Source organism: Euleptes europaea, chromosome 8, assembly GCF_029931775.1.
Source record: "Euleptes europaea isolate rEulEur1 chromosome 8, rEulEur1.hap1, whole genome shotgun sequence".
NCBI classification, from domain to species: Eukaryota; Metazoa; Chordata; class Lepidosauria; order Squamata; family Sphaerodactylidae; genus Euleptes; species Euleptes europaea.
The window spans coordinates 2,053,787-2,067,162 of record NC_079319.1 but is presented as its reverse complement, the minus strand read 5'-3'; the positions used below and the strand labels follow the sequence as shown (position 1 = coordinate 2,067,162).

Below are 13,376 nucleotides of genomic sequence, written 5' to 3'. Positions count from 1 at the left end.
ATTTCCCAAAAGATATAACATGTTTTTTACAATTTGCTTCTGGTGGATTTTACTCAGCTTTAACTACAGTTTATTTCTCTGGTTTTGTTCGAACGAGATGGAATTTTACCTCTGCAGTGAGCTACTTTAAGCACTGGAAAAGGTGGCCTCGAAAAGGTTTCAAATAACATTAAAATAAAGATGTCATTTTATAGGCAACACCAAGAAACAGTTCCTTTTAGGTCTCCCGTGAACCCTCCCACAAACATACACCATTACATTCAACATTGCTCACAAAGCTCAGGATACCTCAGAGTCTTGGTTGAGCCTGTAAACGTAGAGCTGAGAGGTTCCAGCCACCACCAAGTTGCGCTCAGAATTGGAGAAAAAATTGCAGTACATGGAAAACTCCAGCCCGGTGGGAGGGTGAGCCTGCTTGTAGACGGCATACATCTTGGCTGGCTCCCTGCAAAGGCACACACAGAGACGTCTCAGCGGGGAGGGCCACCTGCTTCCACCAGAAGGGTCTTAATGCCCCAGTGGGCACCACAATTTAAGAAGGATATAGAAAAGCTGGAACAAGTCCAGAGGAGGGCAACGAAGATGGTGAGAGGTCTGGAGACCAAGTCTTATGAAGAAAGGTTGAAGGAGCTGGGTATGTTTACCCTGAAGAGGAGAAGACGGAGAGGGGACATAATAACCATCTTCAAGTACTTGAAGGGCTGTCATAGAGAGGAGGGTGCCAAGTTGTTTTCTGTTGCTCCAGAAGGTCGGACCAGAACCAACGGGTTGAAATTAAATAAAAAAGAGTTTCCATCTAGACATTAGGAAGAATTTTCTAACAGTTAGAGCGGTTCCTCAGTGGAACAGGCTTCCTCGGGAGGTGGTGAACTCTCCTTCCCTGGAGGTTTTTAAGCAGAGGCTAAACGGCCATGCTAGGAAAAGTTGAGGGCAGCAGGAAAAGAGGAAGACCCAACAAGAGATGGATTGACTCAATAAAGAAAGCCACAGCCTTCAATTTGCAAGATCTGAACAAGGCTGTCAAAGATAGGACATTTTGGAGGACTTTCATTCATAGGGTCGCCATGAGTCGGAAGTGACTTGACGGCACTTAACACACACACACACAGAGACGGCCATCTGTCAGCAATGCTGATTCTGTGAACTCAGGCAGATCATGAGAGGGAGGGCATCTTGGCCATCTTCTGGGCATGGAGTAGGGGTCACTGGGGTTTGTCTTCTCCTCTTCAGGCTAAACATACCCAGCCCCTTCAACCTTTCCCTCTACGACTTGGTCTCCAGACCCCTCACCATCTTCTCCAGGGAAACACATCTCTGTCATCTGGAGATCGGTTATAATTCTGGGACATTACCAGGTCCCACCTAGAAGTTGGCAAACCTAGGATGTAACTCAGGTGGCTCTACAAGGGGAACAGATATGCTCATAGTGGCAGCTGAATGGAACCTCCATGTTCAGGAGCAATGTATCTGAATGCCAATTGCTGAGGGGGGGGCTGATGGAGAGGTGCTGCTGCCTTCTTGGCTACCTTAAAGGGGTGGGATCGGGCGCAAGGGGGGGGCTACTGAAGTGCCCCAAATAAAGGTATTTCACCTGTGGCACTAACGTTTTCTAGGCACAACACTATTTCCAGCATCGCAAGCTGGCTAACAGGCCCCGAGGAGACCCCCCCCCCCTTCTTAAGGGCTTCAACCCTCTCCGGCTACTGAAGTAGGAGGAGCCAAGAAAGCGACCGTTGATGAGAAGAGAAATGGGGGGGGGGGGCTGTCCGTCTGTGTCGTGGGGGGAAAAAAACCCGCCATTATGGGGCGCAGGCCGCGGCCCATCCCCCCCCCCAGTTTACTCCCCTTCTCCCCACTGACTCCCCCTCCCACCCCGATCTTACCTCCCCACCCCACTCCTTTGGTCCCCCGCAGCCGGCTGGGAGCGCCACGGAATACAGTCCGGGCGGAAACTGCTCCCCCGGAACCATAGACGGGGGCGAGCGAGAGACCGGAGCGGCCCCGGTGGAAGAGGGCGGGGCAAGGATCAGTTCGTCAAGGAAACGACAGAGCGGGAGGGAATCGGAACGGCCGATTGGCCGAGAGGATGGGGGGCGGGGAAGAGGACAGCGAGTGGCGGATTGGTCAGAGTCTGATTGAGTGATTGGACTGTTGGCCAATGGAGGATGGCTTTCCTGCCTACGGCATTCGAAGTGTAGCGGACGGGAGGGGGGCTGATGCCACCAGGGTTGCCAGCCTCCAGGTGGAGCCGGGAGGTCTCCGGAATTATATCCGCTCTCCAGATGATAGAGATCAATCTCCCTAGAGAGAACGGCTGCTTTGGAGGGTAGACTCCAGGGCTGACATCCCTCCCCAAACCCCGCCCTCCCCAGGCTCCACCCCCAAAATTTCAAGGAACAGCCCAGCTTGGAGCTGGCAACCCTACTACACTGGACATACAAAAGTGCCTCTGAGCATGTGCAGAGTGCTTTCCTCTGCCAGAGGAGTAGGGCTTGCAAGCAGCTGTGCCCTTGCCTCTGGTGGCTTCAGGGGACTGGAGCAACTACCCTATGGGAAAGTCAAAAAGGGCAAGAGTCCAGTAGCACCTTAAAGACTAACAAAAATATTTTCTGGTAGGGTATTTTTGTTAGTCTTTAAGGTGCTACTGGACTCTTGCCCTTTTTGACTACTGCAAACAGACTAACACAGCTACCCACTGTGAATTACCCTATGGGGAGTGGTTAAAACTTTCAGGGCTGTTAAGCTTGGAAATAAGGCGGTTAAGGGGAGACATGATAGAGGTCTGTAAAACTATGCATGGTATGGAGAGAGTTGGCAGGGAGAAGCTTTTCTCCCTCTCTCATCATACCAGAACGCGGGTGGGGTCATCTGCTGAAGCTGGAGGGTGAGAGATTCAAAACAGAGTTAAATGGTGGGATGCATATGAGTACATAGTATTTTATACCAGCCCTTATATCTGGGCATTACAGCTAGAGTTTCAATCTGTGGTCAGGGAGACCTGGCTTCAAAGCCCCGCTCTGCCACAAAGGTTTGGGCACAATAGTCTTCCCTTAAACCACCCCCAGGGTTGCCAGCCTCCAGGTGGGGCCTGGTGATCTCCCGCCAGTATTACGACTGATACAGGGATCAGGTCCCCTGGAGAAAAGGGCTGCTTCAGCATTTCTGTTGTAACTTTTACTGAACCAGATCTGCTTAATATTCTGTTAGGTTTTTTCCTACAATGTAACTGACGTGTTTTATGTCCTGGTTCCATATTCTTTTATATTCTGAAGTTTCTACAATAAAAAGGAATTTTTCTAAATTCAAAGCTTGTATTGTTGTGCCCGTGGAACCCCCCTCCCCTTAGCACACACACGCACTCACATTCCACTGTCTGGTAACAGAAGCAGACAGACACACACACACACACAGCCCCGATTAAGCCGGTTCTACCCAAGGGCAGCAGGCTTTCCCTCCCTCCTTGTGCAAGAGAAAGTGCTGACTTTGTATCTTTAATGCTCAATGATGCTACTGGAGACTTGGAATGTGATCACCTTCACAGTATAAAACTTCCTGCTTGCCTCCTGCTGGGGTGTGGCGTTGGTTTGGAGTCTATTACTTTGGCCAAAATAAAGAGCTGTAGTTTATCCAACCTCCTCCTTATTGTCTTCATTGGACTCTATAGACAATTTGGGTCACAACAGTATCACTACTTATGGGGCAACCAGTTAAATATCAGAGGAGCATGCCTATTATTTTGAGCGCGGTGGAACACCGGTAGGATAAATGCTGCTGCAGTCGCCTTGCTTGTGGGCTTCCTAGAGGCTCCTGGTTGGCACCTGTGTGAACAGACTGCTGGATTTGATGGATCTTGGTCTGATCCAGCAGGGCCTTTCTTATGTTTTTAAGCAAGATAACGTATTTCTTAGTGAACTTCAAATTCTAGAAACCTAGTTGCCTTCACAGTACTGACCGCTTCAGGGTTTGAATGAATTTCTGGCCTCCCCTTACTCATCCCCCATTAATTTGCCCATCTGAAAACTGTTCCTCCACCCCAGAACCCACCCTCAGTCTGAAATGTATGCTGCATCAGGCAAAAAAAGTGTTTAAAATCTTGATTTTATTTATCACAGATCAAACATCTAATACAAAATGCTTCCACAAAAGAGATACCAGAGGACTGCCTATTACTCTGCCAACCGTCTGCATGTGGTGACAGCCAGTGCAGGAAAGGGGGGCAGATGGAGACCCCCCGCAGCTAGACAGATAATGCCTCTTTGTAGAGGCCAACCTGGGTGCAGACAGAAGAGGGTGGCACCAAGAGAAACCCTTTAATGCAAACATGAGTAGAGACGAGGGGAAAGTGTGAACTTCATTGGGCCTTCCTTGGACTCAAAAGCCTCAAAATCAGTTTTTCCATACCACTGATATAGAACCAGAGTGTCTCAGAACATGTACAGAGTGCTTTCTTCATACTCAGGATAACTATAGTCCATCCCAAGACATCTGATATTTGATTGGGGGGGAGACTTTACAGGTAAGACTTCCAAGAAGATATGAGACCAAGAAAGAGATTTATAACTGGTTGTGCTGGCTTCCTTAGAAGTGGGATGGGAGGCCGTCCCGCCCCCCCACCCCCACCCCAGAAAACAGGGCAGGCAGGATTCCTCATACGTAATGGAGTGAGGCAGAGAGCCAGCTCATATGGAGTCCTTGAACATATGAAGCCGCCAACCTTACCAATTACTATCTGGCAATCGTAATATGACCCTATCCAACCCAGAACGTCTCCTTCCACACGCTCTTCTTTCAAGCCTCTCTTTTTAACGTTAGATATCCTCAGCCTACCATCTAAATCTTCAAGTTTATCCTCTGTGTCTGCAGCTCGGTCCTCATTCTTACTCGCCGTCACCTGAGGAGAAGTGTGTCTGGGCCCCCTGTGAGCTCCATGGAGACTTCCAAGGTAAGAAAAGAACCTTCCCTGGCATGCTTCTTTGGGAAAGGCAGCAGGGAGAGACACCAGAGGCTGCTCCCATCCAGAAATCACCCACACCTTCCAACAAGCAGGAACAAAAGTGGCCAGTATTTGAGGACCCATATTGGGAGGGGGCTTCAATTCCATGTTGGCAGTTTCTGTGTACTGAGGTCCCTTGCAAGTGGGGTTGGGCAAGAGGCAGGTGTGGGAAGGGCCAAAATAAATACAATAAATAGCAGGGGGCAACTTTAGCATTGCTGAAGGGCGCACCATGCGCATCGGTTGCTGCGCACACCCCGCTTTATGCACAGCGTCCAGTTCAGAAGTCGATATACCGTGCTTGCAGAGTTTCCATCTGCCCTTCCCGATGTTGTCCCCCCTTGTTCTGGTGAAGCCCCCCCCCCAAAAAAAAACCACTTATTCCCACAGGGGGACACAAAAGGCCTTTCCTCCTGGGCCAGCAAGAGGGGCCAAAGTCATTTCGGCTTCGCGCAATCATAGCGTGATGTTCTCCTCAAACACCGATAGCAGCAGCAGGATGCCCCAGCCAGCCAACAGGCCGAGGTTCTGCAGCGCAAACAGCAGCCAGGGACGCTTGTCTTTCACGTTCATCAGGGCCGGGAGCTGCAAGAGGACCAGACAGAGAAACCCGCAAGGGTTAGCGAGGGCCATAAACCCACACCTCTCACACCCTGATCTGAACCCAGATTTTTTGCATACTTGATGGTTTAGTTTCAGAATACCCTAATCCTAGTCCTATTACATGGCTTATGTGATGTCTCATCCTATGGATTGCATCGACTCTGTGTGATCTGTCTTGATTCTCTGGGAGAAATATTTGAGTCCAGTGCATCTTAAAGACCAACAAGATTTCTGGGGTATAAGCTTCCAAATATTTGACACAGGAAGCTGTGACTCTCAAAACTTGTTGGTCTCTAAGGTGCTAATGGACTCGTATGTTCTACTGCAGACCAACACGGCTACCCTCTGAACCATCTTCAGGGAGAAAGGTGGGCTATAAATAAGGTAAGTTAATAAACTAATTTCCCTCTGGGGTAGATTGGCACTTCAATGTTGCAGGAAAGATCCTGGCTGCATTGCTGTTCTCTGGAGGGCAGGTGCCAGCCAGGAGCATGCTGTGCCAAACTGGCAGCACTAAAAAGACCTCTCTGCTTGAACCTGGCAAGCAGCAACAAGGTCTGTGGAGGAGGCGGAGGAGGCAATGGGAGTGCCTCCACCTGTTGTCAGCCCAAGCCAAGGGCCTTGACCTGAGCCTATTTCCATCCCTGATTTCCCTCCCATATTCCCCGTCTGAAATCGTCTGCAGCTGTGATCCCTGATTTCCCTCCAATATTCCCCGTCTGAAATCGTCTGCAGCTGTGATCGATGCCTTCCTTCATCACCTTGAATTTTAATTCTTGTGACCCAAGGCCTGCAGGGTTGCTTGCACACACATAAAGCTGCCTTCTACTCTGGCTGGCAACGGTCCTCCAAAGTCTCGAGAAGAAGTCTTTCACATCACCTACTGCCTGATCCTTTTTAACTGGAGATGCCAGGGACTGAATCTGCAATCTTTTGAAATGAATCTGAGATCTTCTGCATGCCAAGCAGATACACTCAGTCAGTTTCTCTTTCTCCCTCTCTCTACATACACACACGCACACATATATATATACTCCTGGGGGGTCGAGGCTCAGTGGTAGAGCATCTGCTGGGCATGCAGGAGATCCCAGGTTCAATCTCCGGCAACTTCAGTTAAAAGGGCCAGCTAGGAGGTGATGTGAACGACTTCTACCTGAGATCTTGGAGAGCCGCTGTCAGTCTGAGTAGACACACTGAACATAATGGACTGATTCACTACAAGGCAACTTCATGTGTTCCTGTGCTTTCCAAACAAAATTGTTTTCACACCAATTTATCTGTCATGGGGAAGTAATTATTTAACATGTATCCTCTTGGCATAGAGTAGGGGTCACTGGGGGTGCGGGGGGAGGTAGTTCTGAATTTCCTGCATTGTGCGGTTGGTTGGACTAGATGACCCTGGTGGTCCCAACTCTATGATTCTATGTAAGCTTTAGGATTGTCGGCTTGCTCTCTTTTTTCTGCCAAGGCTCCTGTCCCTTTAACAGCTATGTGACAAACTGAAACTGATCTTGCAAGAACAAGGAAGGGAAACACTTCACCAGCAGAATTGCTGTCTGTCATGCTGCTGTTAAGGCTGCAGGTATCTGACAGGGGGGAAAACCCAACCCACTGTACAAAAATATACTGAGAACTGTAGTTTCGTGCATGTGCTGAGAACTCCCCAGGAGATCCCTAGATCCCCACCCAGAACTACAGTTCTCAGAACTCCCTGGTGAAAAAGGGGAAGGGGGGAGGATTAAAGAAGAATAAGGACCGAAGAAGAACCAATATGCCCAGGAGAGGGAAGATATCATAACTCACCATGTCACACAAGGCCACGTAGAGGAAGAGGCCGGTGGCAACGGTGAAGACCCAGGCCTCAAACTCCTCCCCAGTGGAGACGGAGAGCGCAATGTAGAGGCCGATGAAAGCCGTGAGGGCGCTGAGGAAGTTCAGGAGCAGGGCCCGCTTGACGCTCAGCCCCGCGTGCAGCAGAGCGGCAAAATCCCCTATAGAGGCAGGAGGGATAACAGACAGGTGAGGGGGCTGTGGTCAAGACCGGCACATGAGGGCCAAGGTGACCTTGAGGACAACCCCTTCCACCCCTCACTCTTCAAATCTCAGCTGGGAATGTGAGAGACCCACTTCCAAACCCCTGCTCCAGCAAGACATTGACTCAGCAGCCCAGGGGATTATTTTTCAGCTTTGATGTTTCCACACTGGGATCCTTTGGAGCTGCTCCGTCGCTCCTTTTCTGCTATCGTCAGCAAGCAGAATTGAAAATGGGCTTCCAGGCACCACTTAACAAAGTGCATTCCGCCCCCCCCCAAAAAAAAATCCAGCACAATCCTATTATTTAGCAGTATATGCTCTTTGGCAAACGTAGCATTATTCCCTGCAGTTTTTCTTTTATTCATTTGTTTTACACACTCATTACTTCCTGTTCACCCCTGGGTGTTACATTTATTGTCGAGGAAGGAGGATGAACTACTGATTTCCTTTTTTAAAAAAAAATCTTTTTTATTTTTATATTATAGGATACAGAAAGAAGAAAGGGGGGAGGGAAGAATAAAAAATAAAACAAGATATATCCAAAATGTGTCAATATCTTTAAAAGCTCGGATATTGACACATTTTGGATACATCTTTTCTTTTTTCTTTTTCCCTCCCCTTTTCTTCTTTCTGTACCCTATAATATAAAAATAAAAAATGCTTTTAAAGTCAAAGCATGTTTTAATTTTTTTTGCTGTTGTTAGCATAGTATCGTGATTACAAAATTATAATAATAAAAAGTGGGCAACAGCTTTTGGCTGCAAAGTGCAAAGCAGTAGTTCACCACCACCACCACCACCACCCCCAAAAAACCCCTGTTAATTCACAAGAGGTTCAGGAACATCTTGCCCAGAAGAGAAGATGAAGTAATTATTCAACCTGTAACCAGACAGGAAGGAGAAAATTTAAAGGGTCAACAGCCCTGGGCAACCTCAGTAGTACACAGAGTGTCCACATTGGACAGCCTAGTGTAGCAATTGCATTTTAAGTTTTTAATATTACTACAAATCAGGTCTGAAAAAAATATGGGAGGGTAGTAAGGAAATCACTAGGGTGCAATGAGTTGGCAGTGACATTTGGGTTCTCTTTATATAATGAGCAAACGAATGATGATCATTCCAGACTCGTGTGGAAGCCACCTGAAACGTCTCCCCAGCATCATTATCAGGAAGTCCCTCCTATGGGCAAGGAGTCAGAGGGAAAAGAATTCTGAATAAATATAACTGTTGCATTGCATTGCTAACTAGGAGATCCTAGCACTGCCCGCTGGATTTCTTTATTTAATTTATACCCCACTTTTTTCCCCAGTGGGGACCCAAAGCAGCTTGCTTTGTTCTCCTCTCCTCCGTTTTATCCTCACAACAACAACCCTGTGAGGTGGGTTAGGCTGCGAGTGTGTGACTGGCCCACGGTCAGTCTCCCAGCAAGCCCCTACGGCAGCGGGGATTCGAACCTGGGTCTCCTAGATTCTAGCCTTATGCTCTAACCACTATACCATGCTGCCTATCAGTGTGGCTGACCAGTACAGGCTGACGTACAAACCAGTCAAAATTGGCCAGGTTCTAAATCTCACCCCAAAAATACGTACACGTACACACTGTCTGTCCCTAGAGATCCCCTTAACTGAGCAAAGCATGCAGGATCTCTGGCCACCTGGTGTCACAGTAGAAGTGGGAAGGGTCACACACCACTCACCTCAAGATCCCCCTCAGTAACCCCCAATCCCACCACTCAGCCACCTATCTCCCAGTTGGGCCCCTATTCCCTGCCACCATTTAGCAGGCCACTGGGGCAAAAAAACAAACAAACCTAGAAGTGATGTCATTGTGTTGGTGTGACATTCTAGGATTCACCTGAAACTCTATGTTTTGGGTGAATCCTAGAGCCTACATCGGCACGGTGTCGATGCCCTACCCCCAAACTCTCCCGGCCCTACCCACCACCTTCAACGCCATCAGCACGAAATGTCTACCAGCTGACCCCCTCATACCTACCTAGCTCATGCGGCAATTCGTGACACAAGACGGCCAGTGAGGTGGCCAGCCCCGTTTTCCACGAGGAAGAGAACGCAGCCCCGATGGCCAGCCCGTCAGCAAAGTTGTGGATGGCATCCCCAATGGTGATCATGTACGGCAGCATAATCATCTCTGTGGGAGGGAAGCAGGGAGAATGTCACATGAACACATGAAGCTGCCTTCTACTGAACCAGACCCTCGGTCCATCCAAGTCAGCACTGTCTACTCAGACCGGCAGCAGCTCTCCAGGGTCTCAGGCTGAGGTCTCTCACATCACCTACTTGCCTGGTCCCTTTAACTGGAGATGCCGGGGATTGAACCTGGGACCTTCTGCATGCCAAGCAGATGCTCTACCACTGAGCTATGGCCCTTCCCCAATGTCAGTGAGGGTAGGGTCCTGCATCATTCCCCCCCTACCTTGCAGCCCTTACAAGCATGGCCGAAGTGGCACAAAGGGCTGCTTCCGGAAAGCCCCGGCCAATGCTGATTGCTTCCTGAGCTGCCAGCAACCCTCCCAAGGGGACCCAGGGAATTCAATCAGTAATACAAAATGCCATTTGTTACTTGGACTTTACAGGAGCTGTGTGAGGAGCGGCCCAGTGGCCTAATGGATAAGGCATCAGCCTCCGGAGCTGGGGATTGTGGGTTCAAGTCCCACCTGGGTCGATATTCTGTCCTTATTTAGTGCCTTCTTTTTTTTAAAAAAAAAAAAGTACAAATGGAGAGAGAAAAGGCAACGCCCTGCCGTGACAGGCAAGAGGGCCAAGTTAAAGGTGGCTGAGAGGCAGAGTTGGGAAGTTTGGCAGGCCAGAAATTTGAGAAACCAACGAGAAGAAGAAGAGTTGGTTTTTATATGCCGACTTTCTCTACCACTTAAGGAAGACTCAAACCGGCTTACAATCACCTCCCCCTCCCCACAACAGACACCCTGGGAGGTAGGTGGGGCTGAGAAAGCTGTGACTAGCCCAAGGTCACCCAGCAGGCTTCATGTGGAGGAGAGGGGAATCGAACCCGGTTCTCCAGATCAGAGTCCGCTGCTCCAAACCACCGCTCTTCACCACTACACCACGAGGCTTTTCTAAGGTGCGGGGAACAGGCAAGATGGGCACAGGAGAGATTGCTAGTCTGGATTTCAAGTTCACTTCTGCTTCTGAATATCCCATGAAGATAGTTTCAAAGGGTAACCATGCTGATCTGCAGCAGAACCCCTAGTTTCGAATCCAGCAGCACCCAACAGGGTTTTGGGGGTATAAGCTTTCGAGACGAAGGGAACTTTGACTCTCGAAAACGGATACCCTGAACATCTTGTTGGATTCTAAGGTGCTACTGGACGTGTTGGATTGTGGACTTGAATCTACCTGAATATGTCATGTGAGTGACCTAGGACCAAATCAAGATTTGCATTTGGCCTGTATGAATTGGGAGGGGATTCAGACCCTCAGGACTCGCCTCGTTAAAGCAGCAGGATGCAGACCACAATACCCTGTACGGCCCCCCCCGACTCCAGCAGCTGCTGCACCCGTGCAGGGAGAAAATATAGTAATCAATGCAGAGGGGGGCAGGGGCTAACTGAGCGTCTATTTTGCCCTTATGGGCATTGCAGGGAAACCTCAAGATGGAGTTCAGTACAGCTGGAGGGGGTGTGATGCTTCCCCTTACCCCGTGTGCGCACTTTCTTCTGCATCTGGTTGAAATCAGCCTCCTCCGCACCTACCTGTAGGAAAAAGAGATAAATTGGGGAATGTGAGGGGATCCAGGCTACACCTAGCTAGTAGCTCCAGAAAGAAGGCGGCTGCCTTTCCAAGTTGGTCAATTTCCAGTCCTCGGTTGGTCAGTTTCCCGAGCCTCCAGTTGAGAGCAAACCCAGCAGACAGAGAGAGTCAGGCAGCTTCCCAGGGGGGCTTCCCCTACCATAATGCCTTTCTCCCTGCTGCTAGCAGCCTTCTTACACAACCAGGGTTTCACATAATCAGTGCACATTTAAAAACCCATTTGTTGCACTCGGTATTGCAGGCTATACTTCCGTACCAAGGGTATTGCATTTTTTCAGAATTCAACCCTGCAATACTTTGTACCAGGGAAAATATGATTCTCCTTCAGGTACATTGGCATGGTGTGTGCGGCTTCCCAAAATTTTGGTTTCATGTATTTTTTATGTACTCAATTTAGTGTATTTTATTTATATCCTTAAGCTGCCTCAAGCGCCATAAGGAAGAAAGGCAGCTAATAAATGTTTATAACAGATAAAAAGAAATAAATGTAGTGGATATGATGCACGATGTCTTTTGTGGTAGGAAACACCACATCACTCCCATATACCAACATGAATTTTGTAAACTATTTTTCTAGCTTGTAAAAGTTTTTTGCTCATCCAGCAATTTGGGGTGGGGGGATGATGCAATGCAGCCCTAACATCCTCATTGCCCTACAGTCATTATTAGTATTATTATTATTTTGATAAAACTCATGATTATTTTACTTTGTTGAAGTGTATCTGCACTAACATTGCAGTAGAAAAGAGCAGGAGTCCAGTGGCACCTTAAAGACTAAAAAAATTTCTGGCAGGGGATGAGCTTTCGTGAGCCACAGCTCACTTCTTCAGATACAGCTGGAATGACTCTCACACCCTGCCAGGGATTTTGTTAGCCGTTAAGGTGCTCCTGGACTCTTGCTCTTTTCTACTGCTAGTGACAGACTAACACGGCTACCTATCGTGCACGGACATCGATAAGCTACAGAAGAACATCTCCCCACCAGTGCTATTTCTTCTCTGTCCATCAGGTGGGGCTAAGAGCGCATGCTTGCGCCACCTGGTCAGGACTGGCAAGATCTTGTGCAAAGGAGGAAAGATGCCATTTGTTCCACTGAGGAACTCCAGCCTTTCTCAAGGAAATTGTGGCCACCGCCATGAAATCAGACACTGGTCCTGGACTGTTTGAGAAGCTCCCCCCACCCCACCCCCGGCTTTCCATCAACCTCTGGGTATCAGAGATAACATCTCTGCCATTGTATACACGGCCATTGTCTCTCACATAAAAAGAGCAGAGTCTTCAGGTGTACAACAGCAGTTCCTGGTTTTATTATTTACTGCATTTTTACCCCACTTTTCTCTCCAATGGGAACTTAAAAGTGGTTTACAACATTCTCCCCATCTCCATTTTATCCTCAAAACAACCCTGTGCGGTAGATTTGGTGGAAAGCGTGTGACTGGCCCAAGGTCACCCAGTGCACTTCCGCAACAGTGGGGATTTGAATCAGGGGTATAGCAGATCCTAGTCTGACACTCTAACCCAGGGGAGTCGAACTCAATTGTTACGTGGGCCGGATATGACATAAATGTCACTTGGTCACACCGGGCCATGCCTCGGCAGCCCAGATCGAGACTGGAGAGGGGGGGGGCAGCCTCGGGGGCAGGATAAGAGCTCTCAAGGGTCTGGATCCTGCCCCCAGGTCATATGTTTGACACCCCTGCTCTAACCACTACACAGTATGCTGCCTTTTACTGGGGGAGAGGTCCTTGCTCAAAACATCCGGATCCCTGAGTCATCAGCTCAAAGGGAGACTGAGATGGCAGGAGTCACCCCTAGATAGAGATGGGTTAGGAGCAGGATTGCCAACTCTGGGTTGGGAAATTCCTGGAGATTTGGGGGTGGAACCTGGGGAGAGTGGAGTTCGAGGGAAGGGAGGGAGCTCACCAGGGATGTGATGCCACAGACTCCACCCTCCGAGGC

At 49.0% G+C, this 13,376-nt stretch overlaps 2 protein-coding genes and 1 non-coding gene across 3 annotated transcripts in view; 1 reads left to right on the top strand and 2 right to left on the bottom strand.

Annotated features, from left to right (window-relative positions):
- CPSF1 (cleavage and polyadenylation specific factor 1) overlaps positions 1-441 on the bottom strand; it is a 40,080-nt gene extending 39,639 nt beyond the window's left edge. The window contains exon 1 of the mRNA XM_056854608.1: positions 289-441. Within this exon, the coding sequence (XP_056710586.1) occupies positions 289-432 (144 nt within the window). The 5' untranslated portion in view covers positions 433-441. The remainder of the gene's footprint in view (positions 1-288) is intronic.
- Positions 442-5,376: 4,935 nt separating this feature from the next.
- Positions 5,377-13,376, bottom strand: part of SLC39A4 (solute carrier family 39 member 4) — a 37,739-nt gene continuing 29,739 nt past the window's right edge. Inside the window, exons 9-12 of the mRNA XM_056854134.1 lie at positions 11,305-11,359; positions 9,625-9,777; positions 7,400-7,587; positions 5,377-5,578 (exon numbers count right to left, since the gene is read on the bottom strand). Coding sequence (XP_056710112.1) covers positions 5,450-5,578; positions 7,400-7,587; positions 9,625-9,777; positions 11,305-11,359 — 525 coding nt within the window. The 3' untranslated portion in view covers positions 5,377-5,449. The remainder of the gene's footprint in view (positions 5,579-7,399; positions 7,588-9,624; positions 9,778-11,304; positions 11,360-13,376) is intronic.
- Positions 10,239-10,311, top strand: TRNAR-CCG (transfer RNA arginine (anticodon CCG)). Its single transcript has one exon. It is a non-coding gene; the product is annotated as a tRNA-Arg (tRNA).